Genomic DNA, 26786 nt, shown 5'->3' with positions numbered 1-26786 from the left:
AGTTTGCCAAAAGATGTGTCAGAGATTGAGAAAATCAGAGGACCTAACACTGAGCCTTGCAGTACTCCAAGTAATAGAAGAAGCAAAGAGGAGGTGGATCCAGAGAAACAGCCACTGAAAGAGCGATTTGCTAAATAGAATGAAAACTACTATAAGATGCTCCTGCTAGGGATTGTAATGTTTGCATGAGTAGAGAGTGGTCAAAAGAGTCAAATACAGCAGAAAGATCCAGTAGAATAAGAAGGGAGTAATGACCTTTAGATTTAGCAGTGACCAGATCATTCACTACCTTAGTTGTTGCAGTCTCTGTTGAGTCTTGGGTACAAAAGTCTGACTGAAGTGGGTCCAATAAGTTGTGCAAGTCAAGAAAGTAAGGGGGTAATTCAGACCTGATCGTAGCCGCAAATTTGTTAGCAGTTGGGCAAAACCATGGGGGTAATTCTGAGTTGATCGCAGCAGCAAGTTTGTTAGCAATTGGGCAAAACCATGTGCACTGCAGGGGGGGGGGGGGGGCAGATATAACATGTGCAATGAGAGTTAGATTTGGGTGGGTTACTTTGTTTCTGTGCAGTGTAAATACTGGCTGCTTTATTTTTACACTGCAAATTAGATTGCAGATTGAACTCACCCCACCCAAATCTAACTCTTTCTGCACATGTTATATCTGCCTCCCCTGCAGTGCACATGGGTTTGCCGAACTGCTAACTAAATTCCTGCTGCGATCAACTTGGAATTACCCCCCATGTGCACTGCAGATGTGCCAGATATAACATTTGCAGAGCGTTCGATTTGGGTGTGTTATTTTGTTTCTGTGCAGAGTAAATACTGGCTGCTTTATTTTTACACTGCAATTTAGATTTCAGTTTGAACACACCCCACCCAAATCTAACTCTCTCTGCACATGTTATATCTATTTGGTTTGTTAACTAACCTGAATAACCCCCAGACCACCAAAGTGCAATGGAAGACTAAAAGGGACATTTACTAAGCAGTGATAAGAGGGGAGAAGTGAGCCAGTGGAGAAGTTGCCCCATCAGCCAATCAGCAGCTCTGTATAATTTTATAGTATGCAAATTATAGATGTTACTTCAGTGCTGATTGGTTGCCATGGGCAACTTCTCTGCTCTTATCACTGCTTAGTAAATGTCCCCCTAAATCTATCAGAGCAAATGGGACATTACAACCTACATCCAGAAAGCAATTTTGTGACTTATCCATTGTTTGGAAACTGTGGCACAATGACCTAGGTGAGATTAAGCCTGGTTGGAATAAATTCACGCTCTGTAATAACAGATAGTGAAACCTCTTCACACCAGCTTTTTTTCTCAGTTGGCACTTGTCATTCCACAATATTATTTAATCAATATTTCACTTCTCACTATTTCCCTCACACCCATCACCAGGAATGCCAGGAAGAGCCCCAGTGCTACAGTATTTAGGGGTGAAGCACATTTTTTAGCCTGATTTCACAAATCCATTTGGCCAGGTTGGGGCGGCTTTACATTATGCCTAGGGGAACCCCACATATACTATAAGTCCCTGATCGAGTATGACCAGCCCAGAATGGCTCTGCGACATCACCATGCCGTTTGTCCCACAGTTTTATTAGTAACCAGCCCAAGCTATAGCACTGATTACTCATATTTTATATTACCCTTAAGATATGTGCAATTCAACATACACACAAATTGTGCAGCTAAAGGTTTTCGTCTATGTTTGGGCCAATTCTGCATGGTTACGTCTCTCTATGCTCTGCAAGGGGCACATCAGACTGCACGTCTGCTCTCTCTTTCCCAAACTAGAAGTGCACTTAGGGATATAGGGATATATATATATATATATATATATATAATGTATAAAAAGTATAACTGTCACAAAGTCAAATCTCCTATGTCTTTACAACCATTAATGTTAAAGTTTCACATTGTTTTTCTAAAACGCTCCTTGGTGTAGCATAATTTCTGTGTTACATTAATCATTACAAAGTAAGGGAACATCAGGACTGTCTTTATAAAACACTTTGGTGTTTTTGTGGCGACTTACCTTGCTCAGACTGTCCATCTTTTCCATTAAAAGTCCAAAATGATGAGCCCCAACTGTGGCCAAAATTGATCTGGGGCACCTTTTTGCATAGTAAATATAGCCACGAATTCCTCTGGAAATCCAGAAACACCCCTAAAAATTGACTGTTTCCACCAATTATCTCAAGTCAATCTCACCTACAAAATGAAGTCTTTATTTTGCTTTGCTACACAAAATTCAGCACACGTGTGAAACATACATCATTTCACATTTTATTTTCCATAATTTTTAAACATGTGAGTATAGTATTCACAGAACAGAGCTCACACATTAGTATTGAAGAGAAACATATTGAAAAGCATGAAAGTTAATACACAATATAGTATTAGAGTACTGTATATAGACGCTAGGAAGCAGAAGTGCTCATCAGTGGTCAATTCGGTGCCGATCCACGGCACAGCAGCCTGGAACCCGTGTGACGACAGCAGCCGTTTATTCCCGTGAGCCAGTATCCTGCTGGCTCTCCTACTCCTGGTTGGTGATCATCCTCAGCATTTTCAGTGATGTTTTTGGCTGGTCAGATGGCACCTACACAGTGAGGAGAGAGATTCAGAAAGCTGGACCAGATAAGTAACATTGTAATTGCATTGTTCGGAGGGCAAATAATATAGTTTATCAAGTCCAGACTATTACAAATTATGTTGAATACAAGTTACTGTGGGGGAGATGTATCAAACCTTCTAAAGAGTGGAATAGTGGACAAATAGAAAACTCATAGCAACCAATTAGCTTCTAGCTAGCATTTACCAAGTACATTCTATAAAATGTATAATCTATATATAAGGTTTACGCACCACCTAGGAGGGTTAGGGGGGCATTGGGGTAAGGTAACTATACTTACCTTGTTTATGTCAGGATTCTAATCATTGGGATGCCGCGGCCGGTCTTCTGACTGCCAGCATCCAAAACGCTGGCATTTCCTACCCAGCGCATTCGATCTATCTCCCGTATCATATACGATCCACAATTCTCTTTGTAAACTCACTGCTATTAGTCTAAGCATAAAATTGATCCAAGTTACTCATCTATTAAATGTATTTATATAATACTGGATATTTACATAGTCCAGATAATAGTAAAAGTAACTTGAAGGAACAGGTAATTTAGACACCAATCAAAAAACAGTAAAATGTTCTGTTAGAGAACCTCATAATAATTGGAATATTTCCCTTTTGCCTCTATACTATCTGCAACCAATCAACATTCTCTGTCCGGTATTCAATTCTTTTCACCCTCTTCCACACCCATTCTGTTTCTGCTGACGGGAGTGGTATAATCATTTCAGCTTGCAACCCCTGGGGCAGTGAGCGCCCAACCCTTTACGCAGCTAAACCTGATTACTATGGGCGCAATATGCACAATAACGGGGATCACTTTAGAAAGGAGATTGGGTGTGATAAATCATTTGAATACCGCCCTCTGTGTCTTCATTCTCCATGTTATGTCACTATATTTTTCATGTTCAAAATCTGCCCCCTCACATCCATCCATCATTCCTGAAGCTCATCTGGCCGAGGCTGCACAAGCACTCAGTGGCGTGTTTGCAGAATGTTTACCACATGCAGAAAACAGCAACAGAGAAAATATTGTATCTGGCTGAGGACCAACCACCATTGGCAGTATAACAGCCCTCAGACCCCTCCATAATTAAAGACTGACCACACCCAGGTGGAGTAGGCCTTTTCTGTGCTGCTTGACACCCTAATGAGAAGGAATGGGGATTATTAGATCTACACTAAAAAAGTATACAGTCAACAGGTGTACCACCCGTGTAGACATGTATTCGGTCGACAGGATCAAAAGGTTGACACAGAATACGTAGACAGTAGGAAAGGTCGACAGGGTCAAAAGGTTGACATGGAGATGGTCGACACAAAAAATGGTAGACACAATTTTTTAACGTTTTTTTTGGGGTGTTTTGTCACTTTTCTGACACAAACAGGCCCCATTAGTTTACTGCGTTTGCTCGCCATGCTTCGGGCAAGGTGCCTCGCTCCAGGTGCGATTGGCACAGGTTACTATTCCCAATCCTAGGCCACATGGATGGTAAAGTATGAAAGTTGAAAAAAAGAAGAAAAAAAAACCTTGTGTCTACCATATGCGTGTTGACCATTGTCATGTTGACCTTTTGACCTGTCAACCTTTTACATGTCGACCATTTGACCCTGTGGACCTAATGCATGTTTACCATTAGTGGTAGACCTATTGACTGTAGACCTTTTAAGTGTAGATCTATAGTTCGGATACCAAAGAGAAGGATCTAACCACAAAGGAAACGTGTATCTAGTAAAAGTTGCAGGAGGGCCTCCACAATCCATGAAGATACTGTAGGACATCCTTATAAAATGCCAATGCTTTAAATAAACATTTTAGGGAGTATTTATCAAAGCTTTGCAAGAAATAACATTGTAAGAGATAAAGTACCAACCAATCAGCTTCTAATTGTCATTTTTCAAACACGGCCTGTAAAATGTAAGCAAGAAGCTGACTGGTTAGTACTTTAATTGCTCATAATTTTCTCTTGCTAAATTCTGATAAATACCAACCTTAAGTAATTGACCCAAGTGGAAGTAATGCCTAAAGTTTATTACTATTAAGCTGTTCACCATTAGGTATGCCTTACAATTTCCTCCACAAGCCGTCCAGTGATAAATATTTATATATAATCAATGAAAACAGCAACGTATAGCTGAAGTTACAGTGTATAAAAGGAATGTGAACATTGCTGCCCCCTGCTGGCCCTATGTGCTCCCTGTATGCTGCTCCAAGCAGACTTCTCTGCGCGCACAGGCAGTGAGCAGCAGAGATAGCACTAGCGGTAGAATGCTGGTAGGATACGAGCAGTAATAGCAGTCTGAAATATTACAGCAGACTCGAACACTGATAGAGGTAGGTATGTGCCAGCACTAAATTAGACTCTAAACAGGATAAAACAGAGTCTCTGCATCATTTGAGACCTAGATCTATCATTTGTGTAGGAGACTAAAGGGGGTTACACACGGAGCGATGTTTAGCTCATTTCTAAGCAATTTGACTAGATTGTTTAGAACATCGCTCCGTGTGTAGGGGTGCCGGCGACAGCGATGCGCTGTCCCGAGCGCCGCTATCGCTGGTGCTAGATTGGCCTGCATGCAGGCACAATCTAGCAGGTCGATTATTTCACCGATGGGTGAAATGAGCGCCCCCCGTGTCCGTCCCCCCCTCACTCAGTACATCACGCTGTGCTGAGCAGGTGGAGAGATGTGTGCTGAGCGGTCTGTGCTAGACCGCTCAGCACATATCTCTGGGGAAATCTCCCCATCAGTATGGCCCTTAATAGTAGGACATTGGAGACACGGGAATGCTGATGTAAACTAGGAAAAGTACATATGTGTTATATTGTTGGAATAAATGCATTCAGGACACCCAGTCTGACCATGTGGCCTGCCTTCATGATCCAATAGAAGTGGAAGTTGTCCCAGGACTTGTAGAAAGCAGCAGTCTCACTGGAATCTAGATGCAGTGGTGTCCAATGCAAGTTCTTGAACTGGTCCAGTTTTGTCCATTTTAATTGTTTCACCCAACTCTCCTGACCTATCAGGAAGACACAAGATATCACAAGGAATCACTAGGTATGATATACTTACCCAGCTGCACTCCTTTCTGTAATTTGTTAATTGTCACACATTTAATTATGATGTAATGTGGAACACCCAGTTTCTGCAGGGTCCCCCCATTACTACTCACCCACAGTGTCCACAATGAGATCCAGCTGTCCGTTATACACAGTGACGTTTATTCCAGCACACAAAAGTTCGTCCACGATACTAATGACTGGTTTCATAAAGTCACCGGCCATGTTTGCAAAAACTTCACTGGATTGTCCTGGAGCGAGGAAAGATGAAGTTGTATCTCACGCAAGTTTGACCATCCAAACCCACCTCTCACCACATTGCACAGCCTACAACCAGACAATTACCTCCCCACATGACTGACTCAGGGATGATCTTCAGCTTAGCTCTGATTGGTCCATTCATCAGCTCATCCAAGTCATCTTGCTCTAGATACAGGAGGTGGCGCTGGTACAGCTTGCCTGGAGAACAAGGAGAAACCATATGTAAGAAAGTTCAGCTTAAAAGATGTTATAGAAAATTAGGAAGTATTTTGTCAATTAAACTATAGAGTACACTGCAAGCCACATGAACTCACCTAGATACTGATTACTGAACTTCAGATTTGTCCTGGAATTATTTTTGTCCATTAGTGAATTCTTGGTCAGGATATTGTAAAAGTTCACACTGTCTGCATTCTGAAACAGAACCACATATTAATATTTCTCAATGGGTCCCGATTCACAAACCACTCCACCACACATCCATCACATTCCAGATAATGAATTGATTAGTTTTCATATAACCCTAATTTATATCACACACTTACAATATCATAGATGGAGTGATAGGGAGAAGAAGAGTGGTGGGAAAACCGAGACGTGACACTGATGCTTCACTAATACTGTGGAATAATAGTATGTACATATGTACTCTGTACATTGGGGGTCATTCAGACCCGATCGCATACTGCCTTTTTTCACAGCCGTGTGATCGGGTCTGAACAGTGCATGCGTTAGGTCTGCAATGCGCAGGCCGACGGCGTCGCCCGTCACCGGACAGCGACGGAAAGAACGAAGAAAGCGCTCGCAGCTGCGAACGCAAGAAGATTGACAGGAAGAGGCCGCCCGGGGGTGTCAACTCACCGTTTTCTGGGAGTGGCCAGGAAAATGCAGGCGTGCCCGGCCATTTCCAGGGAGGGATCCTGACGTCAGCTCCAGCAAGGATCATCGCAGCGGCTGAGTAAGTCTTGAGCCATGCAGAGACTGCATAAACTTTTTGTTTGTGCAGCTCTCTGCACAAGCGAACGCTCCCCTGCAAAGCCAAAATCCCCTCCCCCTGTAGGTAGCGATTACGTGGTCGCAGTAGTGCAAAAAACGGCCTGCATGCGACCAGGTCTGAATTAGGCCCATTGTAGGGAAAGCCACTATCACCTTAAAACTGAAGCAGTGTACTTATAGCAGTGAGAGATACAAATGCAAAATGAAAAGAGTTTAGTAAGGTATTCACAAAATGTTAGCATTACATCTGAAGGGAACTGGAGTTCATTTATTTTGACTGTGTCAATCTCAAAAGCACACACACACACACACACACACACACACACACACACACACACACACACACACACACACACACACACACACACACACACACACACACAGAGTTAGTTATTTGGAAATGCAGAGATCAGTAAAAGCTGCACTATTAACATTAGTATTGACCAGAATGAAAAGAAGCGCCAATACTGGGATACATACTTCTAGTCAACAAGCAGTATGTGGACCCTGGAATGCCGACACTGGGAGCTTGACAAGTGTGATAAAGGTTTTCACAGGTGCCAGCAGTTCAATAGAAAGCATGATGGCTAATCAATGTTAACGGTTGTATTGCCGGAAGACATGAAATGCTTTACGTAGCATTTCAGATCTCTCGGTGCTGGCTTTCCAGGGTCCACATAGTGCTTATCACCAAGACAACTACATATCCCAGAATCGTGATAAAGGATCGACAAAATAGTAATTACACATGACATCTGCTGGACACTGATAGTACTGCAGGATGTCTCTTACCTGTTCAATCACATCCTCTGTCTGGGACCACAATTCTGTGGCCTGGTCAAACTGACCTTTATTGAGGGCATCCTGCACAGCATTAGCCGAGCTCTGCACCTCCTTTAACCCCTTTTCATCCAGGAGCGACTAGGCATTGATTACAGAAAGAAAAAAACAGATTGTTATTCAACTTCATTCATAATAAGAGCGCCACCTAATGCACATGAAAAAATAGAGCAGCATATAAAGAAGACGGGAGGCCCCTGCTCACTACAACTTACATTATACCACCAAAATATTTCATAGCATTGTACACAGAGAGATATACTGAATGTACCATGGGAACATACAATGACACAAAGATAAGGGAATGCCACTCACTACAATTCACACTCTATTGTCAAAATTTGTGTGCTGCTGTATAATAAAAGGGAGAGGATGTTGAATATACAATAACAATGCAGGGTCATACAATGCTACATAAGGTGCAAGGGTCTCACTTACACTAGATCACCAACATAATCTGCAGCACTGTACAAAAAGGGAGACATACTAAAAACACTGCTCAAAAAAATAAAGGGAACACTTAAACAACACATCCTAGATCTGAATGAATGAAATATTCTTATTCAATACTTTGTTCTTTACATAGTTGAATGTGCTGACAACAAAAATCACACAAAAATTATCAATGGAAATCAAATTTATTAACCCATGGAGGTCTGGATTTGGAGTCACACTCAAAATTAAAGTGGAAAAACACACTACAGGCTGATCCAACTTTGATGTAATGTCCTTAAAACAAGTCAAAATGAGGCTCAGTAGTGTGTGAGGCCTCCACGTGTCTGTATGACCTCCCTACAACGCCTGGGCATGCTCCTGATGAGGTGGCGGATGGTCTCCTGAGGGATATCCTCCCAGACCTGGACTAAAGCATCCGCCAACTCCTGGACAGTCCGTGGTGCAACGTGGTGTTGGTGGATGGAGCGAGACATGATGTCCCAGATGTGCTCAATTGGATTCAGGTCTGGGGAACGGGCAGGCCAGTCCATAGCATCAATGCCTTCGTCTTGCAGGAACTGCTGACACACTCCAGCCACATCAGGTCTAGCATTGTCTTGCATTAGGAGGAACCCAGGGCCAACCGCACCAGCATATGGTCTCACAAGGGGTCTGAGGAACTCATCTCGGTACCTAATGGCAGTCAGGCTACCTCTGGCGAGCACATGGAGGGCTGTGCGGCCCCCCAAAGAAATGCCACCCCACACCATTACTGACCCACTGCCAAACCGGTCATGCTGGAGGATGTTGCAGGCAGCAGAACGTTTTCCTTGGCGTCTCCAGACTCTGTCACGTCTGTCACATGTGCTCAGTGAGAACCTGCTTTCATCTGTGAAGAGCACAGGGCGCCAGTGGCGAATTTGCCAATCTTGGTGTTCTCTGGAAAACGTCCTGCACGGTGTTGGGCTGTAAACACAACCCCCACCTGTGGACGTCGGGCCCTCAGACCACCCTCATGGAGTCTGTTTCTGATGGGTTGAGTAGACACATGCACATTTGTGGCTTGCTGGAGGTCAATTTGCAGGGCTCTGGCAGCGCTCCTTCTGTTCTTCCTTGCACAAAGGCGGAGGTAGCGGTCCTGCTGCTGGGTTGTTGCCCTCCTACGGCCTCCTCCACGTCTCCTGATGTACTGGCCTGTCTCCTGGTAGCGCCTCCATGCTCTGGACACTACGCTGACAGACACAGCAAACCTTGCCACAGCTCGCATTGATGTGCCATCCTGGATGAGCTGCACTACCTGAGCCACTTGTGTGGGTTGTAGACTCCGTCTCATGCTACCACTAGAGTGAAAGCACCGCCAGCTTTCAAAAGTGACCAAAACATCAGCCAGAAAGCATAGGAGCTGAGAAGTGGTCTGTGGTCACCACCTGCAGAACAACTCCTTTATTGGGGGTGTCTTGCTAATTGCCTATAATTTCCACCTGTTGTCTATTCCATTTGCACAACAGCATGTGAAATTGATTGTCAATCAGTGTTGCTTCCTAAGTGGACAGTTTGATTTCACAGAAGTGTGATTGACTTGGAGTTACATCGTGTTGTTTAAGTGTTCCCTTTATTTTTTTGAGCAGTGTATATGATAATAATACCGGGAGATCTAATGACCAAAGGTAAGAGAACATCACTCACTACAGTTTATACTATGTGACCAATATATAGTACAATAAAGAGAAACATACTGAATATACCAGGATAACAAGAGAGGAAGATACAATGACACATAAAAGGTAAGGGGGAAGTCCATGCACTACAACTTATATTGCGAACACATTCTCGAGTGATGTACAATTGGGGAACATTATTGAAAATACCATGACAATAGAACTGAGGCATACAATAATACATATAGTGAGAGGACCGCACTCACTACAGCTTACACTATAATCAGTAATGTAGTGTACAACACTGTACAATAAGACATACATACTGAATATGCCAGGATAGCAATACGGGAACATACAGTGACACTATATCACCAACATATTGTACAGCAATGTACAATAAGGGAGAATATACCATAATCACAAGGATTAAAGCACTTACAGGGCGAGGACAAAAAAGCGTAAAATCTAACACCACAATAAACATTTGGGACAACTGCTTGCAAAACGAGAGAGAACAAATATGAAAAGACAAATTGTTACTCTATTTACTGTATATAAGACAAGGGCCACAGAGTTCCTTAAATGAAATGTGTATATAGAACAAATGTACAAAGACACACTTACAATACTGTACAAGTAGGGTCCCCAGGATAACACAGAGTCTGTGAATAGGAAAACAAAACACACACCGTTGTTACTAAAGCCCCCTGCAGGGAAAAGTAACAATTACCACATATGAACACTCTGCCCTGCATGAGAAATGTTAATGTTGGGCGATGAGGGAAAATTAAAATATACGTTGTGGTAAGAACTTACCGTTGATAACTGTATTTCTCCTAAGTCCACAGGTTCCACAGGATACTTTGGGATATGATGGAGCGTCAGCAGATTGGCACCAATCGATCAAAGCTTTCTGGCCTCCCAGGATGCAACGGGCCCATCCATATATCCCCGCCCACTGGCTCAGGCGAATCAGTTGTATTTCAAAGCAGAAGGCAGGAGCATCATGTAGAACCTTAATCAGGTGAGAAGAACACACATGCACACCCTTCCGTACAAGAAGGAAGAGGTTAGTGAGTAAAAGGATCCTCAAATCAGGTGCGTCAGGGTGGGATCCCTGTGGACTTAGGAGAAATACCGCTATCAACGGTAAGTTCTTACCATAACGTATATTTCTCCGGCAGGGTCCACAGGTTATCCACAGGATAACAATGGGATTTCCCAAAGCAGTTTAGAGGTGGGGACGCTCCTGAATGGACAGGAGAATCCTTTGCCCGAATTCAGCATTGTGAGAGGCAAAGGTATTCAAGGCATAATGTCTAATGAATGTGTATACGGAAGACCATATGGCTGCCTTACAAATCTGTTCTGTTTAAGCATCACATTGTGCTGCCCAAAAGGACCTACCTTACAAGTAGAATGAACAGAGACATTAGCCAGAATAGGGAGATCAGCTTAGAGAATATGCTTCTGAAATCATCATCTGAAGCTATCTTTGCCAGCGTCTGTTTACCAGCAGGCAATCCAATCTTGTGAAATCCATAGAGAAAAAGAGAATCGCTTTTCTGCTGGCACAATCCACGTAGATCCCTATTGCATGGATCACGTTCAGCGATGCATCTCCCGCAGAAGGGGCCGGAACCTGAAAGGCCGGGACAACCCTTTCTTCGTTAAGGTGGAACTTAGTCATCACCTTGGGAAGATACCCAGATCTAGCTCTGAGAACTGGTTTATCTGGATAAAAACCTCAGAAATAGGGAACAATGGGGCAGATGTATTAACCTGGAGAAGGCATAAGGAAGTGATAAACCAGTGATATGTGCAAGGTGATAAAGGCACCAGCCAATCAGATCCTAACTGTTAATTTACATACTGGAGCTGATTGGCTGGTGCCTTTATCACCTTGCACATATCACTGGTTTATCACTTCCTTATGCCTTCTCCAGGTTAATACATCTGCCCCAATATGACAATGCCTCCCAAGTCTGATATTCCTCTAGCTGACTCCGTAGTCAGTAGAAAAATCATTTATGATCCATTTTAATAAGTGGTTCAAATGGACAACTTGAAGGGCTTTGAGGACTAAACACAAGTCCCACGGCACTGTAGGAGGAACAACCAGAAGCTGAATGTGCAGCATACCCTGGTAAAAAAATACGCACATCCTGTAAGTTGGTCATTTACTTTTGGAACCCTACAGTCAATGCCGACCCCTTGCTCTTTCAAGGAAGCCACCTTCAAACCCTTATCCATTCGTGCTTGAAAGAATGTTAAGATCCCGGAACTCTGAAAGATTTAGGGTCCAACCTTCTTTCACTGCACCCATGAATATAGGCTTGCCATATTTGGTGAAAAAGGAGTGCTAAGGGAGGTTTCCTTGCTCTGAACACTGTTTGAATCACCTGTTGAAAATATCCTCTTGACTTCAGGATAGAGGCTTTAAAGGCCACACTAAAGTTTGGATGGTGGCAAGCTGCGCTCAGCTCTTTCTATATATTGGATACAAAGTAGCTGCTATTGGAAATATGGGATTGTCAGGGGTACTCCTTCCCCAAAACGATATATGCACTATGAGAACGAGAAAAAGTTTCCAGCGCTTCACTTTGTATAAACCCAATAAGGACTTTTGTTATAGACAGATTTTTATAAATATATTCTTTTTATTGTTAACACAAATTATAAGCACTTTGGCAGATAAAAGATAGTATTAAAAAATGTTTTTTCCCACTTGTGATCACAAGAAAGTATTTACTTATAAAAGTACAAATTTTCACAGATATGGACAATACACATACACATACAAACATTAAGACATATATATTTGTGGTAACTGTTTCTAATTCAGAGGGAGTTGATACACTTTGTAGCGGTTTACTCTACTCCCCTGTATTGTGGAATGTTTCCTCTTTTCAAATGTCACTTTTTGTTGGTTTGATTTTATATCATACAAAGTAGCAGTCTATTGATGCGCGGGTTCAGATGATGTGTCCCGCATTAGTCAAATGACAGATCAAAGTTTTACTTGCTGCTCCGCAAATACAAATGATTTTAGTCTGCCGGCAGACTTAGACGTTCGCTTACCGCGTCGTCCTCCTCCTTGGTCCTGGGCTCCCCGTTTACGGTGTCCGGCGTTCGGTGAGGACTTGCGGGCTCAGCGATGGTCCGTGCTCTCTACGATCTACGCGTTTCGCCTGTCCAGGCTTCGTCAGGATAGTCGAGATGAATTAGAAACAGTTACCACAAATATATGTGTCTTAATGTTTGTATGTGTATGTGTATTGTCCATATCTGTGAAAATTTGTACTTTTATAAGTAAATACTTTCTTGTGATCACAAGTGGGAAAAAACATTTTTTAATACTATCTTTTATCTGCCAAAGTGCTTATAATTTGTGTTAACAATAAAAAGAATATATTTATAAAAATCTGTCTATAACAAAAGTCCTTATTGGGTTTATACAAAGTGAAGCGCTGGAAACTTTTTAAAGGCCACACTGTCAAAAACAGTTGATCCAGATGTCTGTGATAACCAGGATCCTGCGTTAGTAGGTCTGGACGTTGAGGGAGCAGAAGTAGAGCATCCATTGCCATTCTGTGTTGGTCTTCCTATTTTAACTTTCTCACCACCCTGGGTAATAGGGTAATTAGAGGAAAACCCATCCGCCAGACGAAGGTCCCATCTCACCGATAAGGCATCCACAAAGATCGCCCTGGGATCCTTTGTTCTTGATCTGTATGTGAGCACTTTGTTGTTCAACCAAGACGCTATGAGATATATCTCTGGCAAGCACCTCTTGTTGACTAGAGTCCGGAAGATCTCTGGGTGTAGAGCCCATTCACTTCCCTGAATGGTGTGTCGACTTGAGAAGTCCGCTTCCCTGTTTAGGATTCCCGGAATGAGAACGGCGGACAAGGTTGGATGATGAAGTTCTGCCCACTTAGGTATGTGACTTACCTTTTTCATCACTCTTCGGCTGAGAGTTCCTCCCTGATATTGAGGTACACTACTGCTGTCACATTGTCCGAGCGGAACTGGATTGGTTTTCCCTGAAGACTGTCCCGTGCCTACACTGGTGCCCTGTATATGGCCCGAGGTTCCAACCTTTATCGGTAGACACCTTTCTTCTTTGGGAACACAATCTTCCTGACACTGATCCCCAGTGTCAGAATCTTCCCAATCTGGTATCAAAAGGATTTCTCTTTGTCCAGCTAGGATGTCTGTAGCCACCAGGCTAACGACCTTCTTACTATTATTGTAAGTACCATAGTCCGTCTTTATTATCTGATGCCATCCGTTAATACCTACAACACCTTGCATTCCCAGCTGGTCCCTCCAGGTACCAACCACACCAAATTGTTTTCTACCAAGGTAAAAAAGATTCAGGCGCTTATTGGATGTTGCGTTTCTAATGCTGCTGCTATAAATTGGGGTAGTCACACCCAAAACCACAAGGAAAAATACACAGATAAGATAGCAGCGCTAAAATGAAAATGAATAACTTTGAAGGTTTGAGTGAAAAATTAATCACAATTTAATAAAACATGATTCTAAAAAGCACATCTTAAACTATATAAAAGACCGTATCCCTTTGTTGGTCTCAGACCCAGACGAGGGTTATTGTGGGATCCTCACTGCATTGCGGTATCCTCCTGTTATGAAAGGATGGGTGGTATTCCAAATGAGATGGTTCTTTGTGGGTTCAGTGCCCCAGTCCTGGTCCGGACACCCTAGGCAGCTGGATTTAGCAGAGAGTGGTGGTCTGGCAAGCCTCCTGACGCGTTTCACTGCAAGGCACTGCAGCTTTATCAAAGAGACCAACAAAGGGACAATTCCAAGGGACTACACCTCCAGCGGCTTGAAAGTGGTAACAACCTATGTGGGACTATCTATTTGGTTCATTTTCTAGTGATATATACAAAGAATTCTTTGCCAGTCCATATACCATCAGGAACGGACTACACCCTAACGGCAGCTGTTAACACTATTTGATTTAGCATATGTGTGGCCATAATGTGGTGTATTATACGGTCTTTTATATAGTTTAAGATGTGCTTTTTAGAATCATGTTTTATTAAATTGTGATTAATTTTTCACTCAAACCTTCTAAGTTATTCATTTTCATTTTAGCGCTGCTATCTTATCTGTGTATTTAACCAACCACACCAACACTGATGATCTTCCCCGAACCGATGACATTCGGGCATATCCAGTGTGGTGTGACTGTAGATTCTATTTGGCAAGAATCAGACGCTGTAGAGACCTAGAGTGGAATTGTGCATACTCCCTCCTGTCGATGCAGATACCATCAACCCCATTGCTGCGTGAATGGATACCATTTGACTGTGTGGCAAGTCCTGAATCCTATGCTGAACCTTGGATATCTTGTTGCGAGGTAAAAAATTACTCACTGTAGACATGATCCAGTACAGCCCCGAAGTGAGTCATCCGGTGTGACGGAACTGGAGACGATTTTTTCGAGTTATGAGTCACTTGCCTCTGCAAACATGTTACCGTCTGTTGCAGATGACAAAGAGAGCAGTCTCTGTGACTGTGTCTAGGTATGGGAAAATCCTTAACCCCCGCTGGGAGAGATAAGTGGTTATTACCCCCATATATTTGGTAAATACTCTGGGGACTGTGGCTAACCCAAAGGGTAAGGGCTAGAACTGAAAATGCTGTTTGGAGGATAGCAAACCTTGGATAACACTGATGGACAGTGGTATAGGAACATGTAGGTAAGCATCCTGTATATCCACAGATACCATAAAACCCCTGGCTCCATGCCAGACAAGGAATGTAACGATTCCACATGCAACCGAGGTTCCAAATGTATTTGTTCAGCATTGGCCGAAATGACCCATTTGGCTTGTGATTAAAATCAGGTTAGAGTAAAACCTTGCCCCATTGGCTCCTCAGCCAAGCACATACACCATATGTCTGAACCTGCGGTTCCTCTCGTACTGAGCAGGATTACTATGGCGACAACTATTGTCACGCTTAGGGGGGATTCTGAGTTAGAGGCGTTCAGTCATAATCCCACAGATGGCAGGCTGTCTTGAAGGCGAAAGCATAAACTAGAGATACCGTCCCAGATCTGTGTGACCTGAAGAAGTCGGCCCCCCCAGCCTGGGGTCTCCCAGGTGGAGGCCCACACCATCAGACTGATGGTTTATTTTTTAACAGTAGCTGGTATTTCCAGATGGTTTCCCATCCGATTACTAACCAGGCCCAACACTGCTTAGTTGCCAAAAATCAGCTGATATTGGGCCCATCCAGTGTGGTGTAGCTGTAGATCTTCTGGTAGCCTAATGCTTTCCTAGTCTTCCCCAACTTGTTAGATACCACAAAGGGCCGAAATGGTGAACTTTTAGGTTTGAAACTGTATGTGGAAGGAACCGGACCTTCTTGGAGTCTGCTTCTGACTCCAGAATATCGGTCAATTCTTACCAAAAAGACAAGGATTCCAAAACCTTCCTAGATTCTGAATCAGCTTCCACGTACCCAGCTAAACTGCTCTACGAGCAGGTATAGTTGGGGCTGATGCCCTGGAGTAAATATTTTGCCCATATCCAATGCTTCCAGGAACATTGCAGGGTTTTTTTTTCCATTTTTTTTTTTTATATCAGCTATATGAGATCTTTGCTCTATTGAGAAATCTCCTTCCAATGCATCAGCCCAGGCAACCACTGCCTTTGCCATTCAAGCCGAAGCCAAGGCTTGGCCTTATGACTGCCCTAGACGGAAAAAGAAATGGTTTTTCTGGGACCCATACACTCTCCTATCCGTGATGTTGAAAGCAAAGATAATGTAGATTATTTTGCATCTACTTTAGGAGCCCCTTTTTTTTTTTTAAACAATCCCCAGCAGGAAAAGGATAATTGGATTTCCATTTCTTAGGAATTCTAATCTTATCGGGCGTAGCCCAAGCCTCTTCCATGATTTCCGTCAGCTGATCTGACCCTGGAAACTCAGGTTTTGGGATGTTTAAACACAGGTGCCTTGGTTTTTAACACAGGCTGTGCTGTATCCTCTAAGGATAGAATGGCTTCATTGCTTTCAACTCAGCTAAATTCAAGAGCTGAGACCTACCTCTTTTTAATATGATGAAGTAGAATAAATTGGGCTTTCATCTTGTGATGAATCTGAACAATGTGTAGCCTGTGAGGGTGAAGATTTACTTACCACCGGCTCTGAGGAGCTGCTGCTAGGAGTGATACACCATAGGTGGATCTGCATATAAGGGCTAATAGTGTAACCCTATCCCTGGCACAGAATTTTGGGGGAATTATCCATTCAACTTATTGGATCAAGTCTGTGCAAAGATAGCCCAAGGCGGATACACTTGTACCTGCCTCTTGTATTTTTGCTGAGCAAAAACATTATGCACACAAGCCATCCTGAACCAGATCATGAGAGAATACAGCTTTGCAAAACAAACATGGTATGAGTGTCCTCATCAATGCCGCGCTTATACATGATAATCAGCACTACCACAATGTACTAAACAATTTTGTGACTGTAATCACTTTAACCTTTTTTCTTTAAAATGATATCCATCCGACCCTAATCATGCACCAACATTGAGGATCTGCAAAACAAACTGAGACATATAATAAAGTCAGCATCATACTAGCAGTCAGTCACGTTATACATTAGTATAATAAGCAATATGAGTACATCATCAACTACAATAACATTTTAAGTATGTAGGAGAATACATTTACTGAATCATGTTTAACAGATCTAACGTATTCAGACGCAATGCGAAAGAAACAACAGTAATGGTATACAGACTCATATGCAATAGATAGAGATTTAGATAGAGATTTAGTGCTGTATTACCAGTGGGATACAGGAAGACTCACCCCGCTTCCAAGATCGATCATACGTTAGCGAACGCTGAGTGGATCCAGCCGCTACTAGTGTACACTGCCGCTCCCTGAACCTAGTGAACACAGACGCACCGGTCACACAGCCGCCTATGCTGCGACCGGGCCCCCTCGTGGTAGCGTCTGAGACAGAAGCGAGGAAACAGTTCATGGTGGGAGACTCGACGGAAACTGGTCATGAACCGGGGGGAGGGGCAACTAGGAGAGCGTCTGACTCCCCCTGATGACATCAACCCTACGGATCGCGGCCTCATGCTATTCCTGGAGCCTATGATCCCTAAGGCCTAAAGCTGGAGCACCCGTGGTGGCGGCGCGTCAGCTTCTGTTTGATAGTCTCCTTCCCAAAACAGTGCGGCTGTGTCCGTATTCCTCTTCTAAGCGGAACCGATGCCTTACCTTCTCCCTGTGTTCCGGCCACAGCCTGGTAACGTCTGATGGACCTGCTAGTATATCCGACACAGACACCCACCGAAACAGCACTGTACTCGTGGGTAAGCGTTGTCGCGACCCGGCGGAGTTGTTGGAGCGACTCTTTCTAATATGCGTATAAGACGCTGTTTAGAAAGAGCCTTCAAAAAAATAGTAAGACTATAAAAATAAAATAAGAAAGCTTAGGGCTGCTAAAAAACAGCAGTCCTCTGACCATGGTCTGGCTCCTGCCGCATCAAGCAAAAAACTGATTTGCCTGAGCCAGTGGGCGGGGATCTATGGACGGGCCCATTGCATCCTGGGAGGCCAGAAAGCTTTGATTGATTGGTGCCAATCTGCTGACGCTCCATCATATACCATTGTTATCCTGTGGATAACCTGTGGACCCTGCCGGAGAAAGAACACTTTCCTCTTCAATGTGTACCCCAGCAAGGCCTGTGTGTATAGACCAAGCTTGTAAATAGGGGCATACGCTAAGTATTCTTCATCTGCATCATTACATGTTTACCCTTCTCACTTTATAGACCTACCTTTCCACATACTGTATAGCTTATATATTGCATATTGTTCTCCATCAACCTACCAATGGGGGAAATCCATGAGTCTCCCAGTGCTACTCCTCCAAAGTTACACTTAATGCTTCCCGCTGTGATCGCCTACAGGTGGAGGGAACACACAATTACCTCATCTGCCACAGTCACAAACTGGAAGAGGACACTATTGCCTCAAAGCAGGGACTGAGATCTGGAGAGTATTAGAGCTGGTAATGCAAGTAAGGGCGATCCTAAGAGAGCAGTTTTATAGATGGTATACAGTTGTGCTCATAAGTTTACATACCCTAGCAGAATTTGTGATTTTCTGGTCATTTGTCAGAGAATATGAATAACTCACAAACTTTTCTTTCACTCATGGTTAGTGGTTAGGTTAAGCCATTTATTGTCAAACAACTGTGTTTACTCTTTTTAAATCATAATGACAACAGAAACTACCCAAATGACCCTGATCAAAAGTTTACATACCCTGGAGATTTTGGCCTGATAACATGCACACAAGTTGACACAAACGGGTTTGAATGGCTACTAAAGGTAACCATTCTCACCTGTGATCTGTTTGCTTGTAATCAGTGTGTGTGTATAAAAGGTCAGTGAGTTTCTGGACTCCTGAAAGACCCTTGCATCTTTCATCCAGTGCTGCACTGACGTGTCTGGATTCTGAGTCATGGGGAAAGCAAAAGAATTGTCAAAGGATCTGCAGGAAAAGGTAATTGAACTGGATAAAACAGGAAAGGGATATAAAAAGATATCCAAGCAATTGAGAATGCCAATCAGCAGTGTTCAAACTCTAATTAAGAAGTGGAAAATGAGGGATTCTGTGGAAACCAAATCACGGTCAGGTAGACCAACAAAAATTTCAGCCACAACTGCCAGGAAAATTGTTCGGGATGCAAAGAAAAATCCACAAATAACTTCAGCTGAAATACAGGACTCTCTGAAAAAAAGTGGTGTGGTTGTTTCAAGATTCACAATAAGGAGGCATTTGAAGAAAAATGGGCTGCATGGTCGAGTCGCCAGAAGAAAGCCATTACTACGCAAATGCCACAAAGCACCCCGCTTACAATACTCCAAACAGCACAGAGACAAGCCTCAAAACTTCTGGAACAAAGTCATTTGGAGTGATGAGACCAAAACTGATTTTTTTGGCCAAAGCCATAAACGTTACAGTTGGAGAGGAGTCAACAAGGCCTATGATGAAAGGTACACCATTCCTACTGTGAGACACGGAGGTAGATCGCTGATGTTTTGGGGATGTGTGAGCTACAAAGGCACTAGATGAATGCGGCATGTTATCAGAAAATACTGGAGGAAAATTTGCACTCATCAGCCCGGAAGCTGCGCATGGGACGTACTTGGACAGTCCAACATGACAATGGTCCAAAACACAAGGCCAAGTCGACCTGTCATTGGCTACAGCAGAATAAAGTGAAGGTTCTGGAGTGGCCATCTCAGTCTCCTGACCTCAATATCATTGAGCCACTCTGGGGAGATCTCAAACGTGCAGTTCATGCAAGACAGCCCAAGAATTTACAGGAACTGGGAGGCTTTTTGCCAAGAAGAATGGGCAGCTTTACCATCTGACATATAGACTGAATAAAACCAGTGGCGCAGACAGAAGGAACATGCAAAATAATATCAACAATCACAACCTGATTAGCTCATTTGGGAATGCCAATGTTGTTTTGTTAGTGAATATATCCATTCTCGATATTGACCTCAAAAGAGAAAATAATTGATAGTGCAACACCGTTTAATAACAAAAGGAATCCCAATTTTTTATTAAGTCCCACTCACATAAAGGGACTTTTATCATCGCATGTAATAGAATTCCACAGTGCAGCCAAGATCGTGCGTCTTTCCCGTATTCCTTTAGGTCAATACCTCGGGAGAAATATCATTAGTGCAACACTGTGAGATATTTCTTAAAAACAGTTTTAATCTTTAAAAAACACACTCACATTGCACATAAAAAATATCAGCATATAGAGACATGGTTTTTTTTTCTCACAAACAGCAGAAATGAATCCCAGAAGTAAAAGTCCTGGAAGTCCACACCGATGTTAAGAGTCCCAAGTGAACCCCTCCGAGATGTCCACAGTCACAGGCACCTTGCTTAACGCGTTTCGGACCTCCAACGATTCGGGTCCTTCCTCAGAAGCATGGTGCACCTTATGTCCCACTGGATATTTATACCCAACATACAAACAGATAACTCCTCCCGGTTCCTGTGTTTCTGAGCGCCAAAAACCGAAAACGAGACGTGGTCCCTCTCCTACGTCACTCCCGGATGTTCCGCTCCTTACTTCCGGCGGCGACGGAAGTGACGTATTAGATCCACATGCGTTCCACCGACCTACTTCCGGTCGCGGCTAAAGTCATCTGTTTCCTCCGCATGCGTTCCACCAGTGTGCAAATCCCGTAGTTTACCCGAGAATTGCTCCTTTCTGGATATTGGGTACTGAGGGTTCATTACACATTGCTCGTCCTAATTAATTAGGCACCAAACAGCCTCACAGGAACCGGTGGTCCTCAAAAAAATATTAAAACATCATAATTAAGTGATTATAATTAAAAGAAACAAGGGAGAAAAAGATTCAATACAAATAGATAAATAAAGCTAAAACGGGGTGAATTTATTAGAAGAAACCATAATCATAAGAAATGCTTCAACTCAAAGTCTCCATTGAGACCTTGGGGAACTAGTGTTTTTAATTGAAATATCCACCGCATTTCAGCTTTAGAGAGTCTCAGATCTATATCTCTACTCCTCCAGGTGGCTTTTACTTGTTGTATTCCCCAAAAAGATTTAATGAAGCATTCCTTTGATTTGTGTTTCTCCTTAAAGTGAGCAGAAAAAGTGTGTGACTCAAGGCCTTTTTTTACATTATAGATGTGTTCAGCCATCCTGGTTTTCAGGGTCCTGGTCGTTTTACCAATATATAATAGATCACAGGAACATTTTACTGCATATATCACATACTTAGAATTGCAGGTGATAAAATCCCTGATTGGATATATTTTCCCATTGGCAGTGAACTCTTTAATTTTAGATGGATTATTTTCTGTTGTTAGTCTACACATCGCACATAGGCCACAACGATGGAAACCTTGGATCCTCAGATCCACCGAACTACGTACTACTTTATTCTTAATATTCTGTGCCCTGCGATATATAAAGGAGGGTTTTTCAGGTAACTCTTTACCGATCAACGGATCCCTTTTAAGTAATGGCCAATTCCTTCTTATACAGTTTTCAATCTCCCTAGAATTGGAGCTAAATCTACTAATAAAGGACCAATTATATTTCTCATCCTTATTTGTCCCTTTATCAGTATTTTTCTGTAAAAGAGACAACCTATCTACTTCCTCTAATCTCTTCTCTGCCCTTTCTAAGGAATCTTTTTTATATCCTTTTTCCAGAAATCTCAATCGTGTTTCTTCTATTTGTTCTTGACATATTTCCGGTTCTGAACAATTTCTTTTTATTCTACTATATTGTCCAAAAGGGTGTCAGGAATCGACTTACCAGGCTGACATCCGTCCGCCGCTGCGGACTCCGTCCTGGCTCCCTGCGGTCACCTGTCACCTATGCCCCTGCCATGGGACATCATCAAGGGCCTGGGAACACTCCTGAGACAGCGGGCATGTAGCGCGCCGCGTCCCTGCTAGGCCGCAGCGTGGGCGCCGCCATGACAGTCTGTAACCAGCCAGTATACTGCGGCCAATCCGGTGCTTGGCCGCACCCACTTTCCTTCACTCATCCAATCCCTGTGCACCATGGGGTATATAAGAGACTGCAGGATCAGTCTGCAGGCATCCTGGACTTTGTGTCTCTCCAGCGACCCATGTGAAAGGATCTGTTCCTGTTCCTCCTGTGTTCCTGGTTCTCTGCTTAAGAACTTGTACTCCTGGTTACTCTGCACAGCTCCGTGGAACTTCAAGGCCCAGCAATACCTGCAACCTGCAAATAAGGCTTCACACTCATCACCACCTTGGGTGCTTCAGCCTGCAGTTGAAGACTGACTCCAGGTGTGTTTCATTCCTCCACCTGTGATACAGCTTGCTGCTGCCAGTGCCTCATCACCTGCACTGTGAAGTCAGACTCCTGCCTCTGCTCAGGTTTGCCATTCTACACCTTGCTGCCTAAGTTTCCTGTTTTAAAACCTGCACTGGTTTCCAAACCAGAACCATTTCACAAACACTTGTTCTTCTGTTTATATATTACCGGATATTATTTTCTCAAGTCATCTGTCATCCATTGCCATAGACTTTCAGTTATCATACTGAGTGATTGACTTTATTCATCTGTTATTATTGTTTCTGCTACCATTCTGTGTTATATCATCTGCTAAATAAAATACCATTGCGCTCATGCGCAGGAACGTTATCCAGCCTCCTCGTTTTCTCCCATCTACCTCCACTGACCCACTAGCGCCCCCTCCGGGGACACAGCCCAAACATAATCTGACAGTAAGTCCAGGATCGATGGACTCGGATGGTGGACGGAGTGTGGGGTCAGAGGCCTTGCAAAATCTGGTCTCTCGTCTGGATGGTCAAGAGGTTGCGCAGCAGCAGATGCTTCAATTCCTGCAAGGGATGTCCTCCCGATTAGATACACTACAGCAATCCCTGCCTAGTGTACTCTCTCCTACTGTTCCTGTTACTCCAGCACCTGCCAGTGCTGTGAGTTCTTCTATGCCGGCTGCATCAGCTCCAGTGTCACGTCTGCATCTCCCCGTGCCGAGCAAGTATGATGGCAGTCCTAAATTATGTCGCGGGTTTCTCAATCAATGTGAAATACAGTTTGAGTTATTGCCACATAATTTCCCCACGCCAAGATCCAAGGTTGCCTACATCATCTCCTTACTCTCTGGATCTGCTCTGAGTTGGGTGTCTCCTCTGTGGGAACGTGCTGACCCTCTGATTAACAACTACACAGACTTCGTGTCAACCTTCAGACGGATCTTTGACGAGCCTGGTCGTGCGACATCAGCTTCGGCAGACCTGATCCAACTTCGTCAAGGTACCCGAAGCATGGGACAATATGTCATCCAATTCCAGACGTTGGCTGCAGAGGTTCAGTGGAACAACCAAGCTCTGGTAGCAGCTTTCTGGCACGGACTCTCGGATCGGATCAAGGATGAACTGGCGACCCGTGACATTCCTGTTCAACTGTCTGATTTGATCTCCCTGTGTATTAAGTTGGACTCTCGCATCCGCGAACGCAATAATGAACGCGCTCGGAGTGAGCCACGCAGATCAAGGTTCATACCTTCTGTACAGTTCCAGTCTCCCTCTTCTGACGAACCTATGCAGATAAATAGGTCCCGCCTAACTCCTGAAGAGCGGGCAAGAAGAATACGTGAGAGACTCTGCCTATACTGTGCTGCTGCGGGCCATCAGATTAACTCCTGCACGGTGCGTTCGGGAAACGCCAGATCCTGACTTGTAAGGGAGGAGTCAAGTTAGGATCTTTCAGTCAAGCTCCTTCTCAACAAGACCTCATCCTTCCAGTGATGCTAGAGACTCCAGTTGGGCTCCAGTCTGCGTCAGCATTAGTGGACTGCGGTGCTGCAGGAAACTTTATCACCCAAGCTGCGGTAAATAAATTTTGCCTATCTACCTGTGAACTTTCTTGTCCAGTTTACATTACTGCTGTGGATGGTAGTCGAATCTCCAAGGGGAACATTTCTCATCAAACTGTTCCAGTGGTTCTGGGAGTTGGATTTCTCCATTCTGAACTGATCAAGTTCCTGGTCATCCCTCAAGCCACCCAGGAGATTGTCTTGGGCATGCCCTGGCTCCAGCTACATAATCCACAGTTTGACTGGTCAACGTTGCAGCTTACCTCATGGGGTTCACATTGTCATCAATCCTGCTTGGCCCAAGTGTGTCCCATTAAGTCTACCGAAGTAAAGACACAGTCAAGTCTCCCAGCAGCTTATCAAGACTTCTCAGACGTCTTCTGTGAAAAGGCTGCTGATATCCTGCCGCCCCATAGGGAATGGGATTGTCCCATCGATCTTCTTCCTGGCAAGAAGCCACCTAGGGGGCGCACCTACCCGTTGTCTGTTCCTGAAACTGAGGCGATGAGTAATTACATCAGAGAGAATCTTCAGAAGGGATTCATCCGTCCGTCATCATCTCCCGCTGGTGCAGGTTTCTTCTTTGTTAAAAAGAAGGATGGAGGACTGCGTCCATGCATTGACTATCGGGGTCTCAATGACATTACTATCAAGAATAGTTATCCATTACCACTCATTACCGAATTATTTGACAGAGTTAAAGGAGCCCGCATCTTTACCAAGTTAGATCTCCGCGGTGCCTATAATCTCATCAGAATCCGGAGTGGTGACGAGTGGAAGACAGCTTTCAACACTCGAGATGGCCATTATGAATACCTGGTAATGCCATTTGGGTTGAGTAATGCCCCAGCAGTGTTCCAACACTTTGTGAACGAAATCTTTCGTGATGTCCTGTATAAGTACCTCGTTGTTTACTTAGATGATATCCTTATCTTCTCCCAAGACCTTCCATCTCATCGTCTACAAGTTTGTGAAGTTCTCCGACGTCTTCGTGAGAACCGGCTCTACGGGAAACTATCTAAATGCACCTTTGAAGTTCCCTCTATACCCTTCCTGGGTTATATAATTTCCGGATCGGATCTTCAGATGGACCCGACAAAATTGGAAGCTATTGCCAATTGGTCCATTCCAAACTCTCTCAAGTCTATCCAGCGATTCCTGGGTTTCGCCAACTACTATAGAAAATTTATTCGAGGATTCTCCACTATCATCGCTCCTATTACCAACCTGACTCGGAAAGGGGCAGACCATTCCAACTGGTCAGAAGAAGCCTTGGCAGCCTTCCAGAAGATCAAGCTAGCCTTTATGTCTGCTCCAGTGCTGTCTCAGCCAGATGTCAACAGACCATTCGAGTTGGAGGTAGATGCCTCTACAGTTGGGGTTGGAGCTGTTCTCTCCCAGAAGGGATCCGATGGGAAAGTCCACCCTTGTGGATTTTATTCTCGAAAGTTTCTTCCTGCAGAAGCTAACTACTCCGTGGGAGATCAAGAACTACTGGCAATCAAGCTGGCTCTCGAGGAATGGAGATATCTCCTAGAAGGGGCCAAACATCCGTTTAATATCTACACGGATCATAAAAACCTGCTATATTTAAAGGCAGCTCAGTGCCTTAACCCTCGCCAGTCCAGATGGGCTATGTTTTTCTCACGTTTTAATTTCAAGCTTCATTTCCGCCCAGGTTCGCAGAATGTGAAAGCCGACGCGTTATCCCGATCCATGGAATCTGAAGAAGGAACATCTGACTCAGTGCCACATTCCATCCTGAGTCCCGTGGTTTTCGCTGCATCTCAAGTCTCCCCAGCTCCTCCTCCTGGTAAGACTTTTGTTTCCCCAGATCTCCGTCCCAAGTTGCTATCTTGGGCCCATCAATCCAAGTTCACTGGTCATCCTGGGGTCCTGAAGACCTTCAAGTTCCTTTCTGCTACATATTGGTGGCCAAAGATGAAAATGGACATCCAGGATTTCGTGGCATCCTGTCCTAAATGTGTGCAGCACAAGACTCCTCGTCAGTCTCCAGCAGGTCAGTTACAACCACTGTCTATCCCTAGTCGTCCCTGGTCACACCTGTCCATGGATTTTATCACCGACCTTCCTCCTTCTCAAGGACATAATACCATTTGGGTTGTAGTGGACAGATTCACCAAGATGGCTCATTTTGTTCCTCTCCAGGGTCTCCCTTCTGCCCCAAAACTTGCCCAAATCTTCCTACGGGAGATTTTCCGCTTACATGGTTTACCCTCTGAAATAATATCTGACCGGGGGGTACAGTTTGTAGCGAGGTTTTGGAGGGCCCTCTGTTCTGCCATGCAGGTCAAACTGAAGTTTTCATCTTCAGACTGGTTCGATCTGCTCCCATGGGCCGAGTTTGCCCACAACTTTCGATACCATACTGCCACTGAAACGACACCATTCTTTGCAGTATATGGGCAACATCCCCGTGT

At 43.9% G+C, this 26786-nt stretch overlaps 1 protein-coding gene across 1 annotated transcript in view; it reads right to left on the bottom strand.

The window, feature by feature from the left end:
* Window positions 1–2273: 2273 nt before the first annotated feature.
* SCPEP1 (serine carboxypeptidase 1) overlaps window positions 2274–26786 on the bottom strand; it is a 69909-nt gene continuing 45396 nt past the window's right edge. Inside the window, exons 6-13 of the mRNA XM_063960857.1 lie at window positions 18790–18862; window positions 10513–10550; window positions 7745–7873; window positions 6271–6370; window positions 6041–6154; window positions 5809–5946; window positions 5498–5655; window positions 2274–2610 (exon numbers count right to left, since the gene is read on the bottom strand). Of these exons, the coding sequence (XP_063816927.1) occupies window positions 2548–2610; window positions 5498–5655; window positions 5809–5946; window positions 6041–6154; window positions 6271–6370; window positions 7745–7873; window positions 10513–10550; window positions 18790–18862 (813 nt within the window). The 3' untranslated portion in view covers window positions 2274–2547. The remainder of the gene's footprint in view (window positions 2611–5497; window positions 5656–5808; window positions 5947–6040; window positions 6155–6270; window positions 6371–7744; window positions 7874–10512; window positions 10551–18789; window positions 18863–26786) is intronic.

The sequence above is a fragment of the Pseudophryne corroboree genome, chromosome 3 (assembly GCF_028390025.1).
Source record: "Pseudophryne corroboree isolate aPseCor3 chromosome 3, aPseCor3.hap2, whole genome shotgun sequence".
Classification (NCBI taxonomy): domain Eukaryota; kingdom Metazoa; phylum Chordata; class Amphibia; order Anura; family Myobatrachidae; genus Pseudophryne; species Pseudophryne corroboree.
This window is presented reverse-complemented; position numbering and strand designations above follow the sequence as displayed.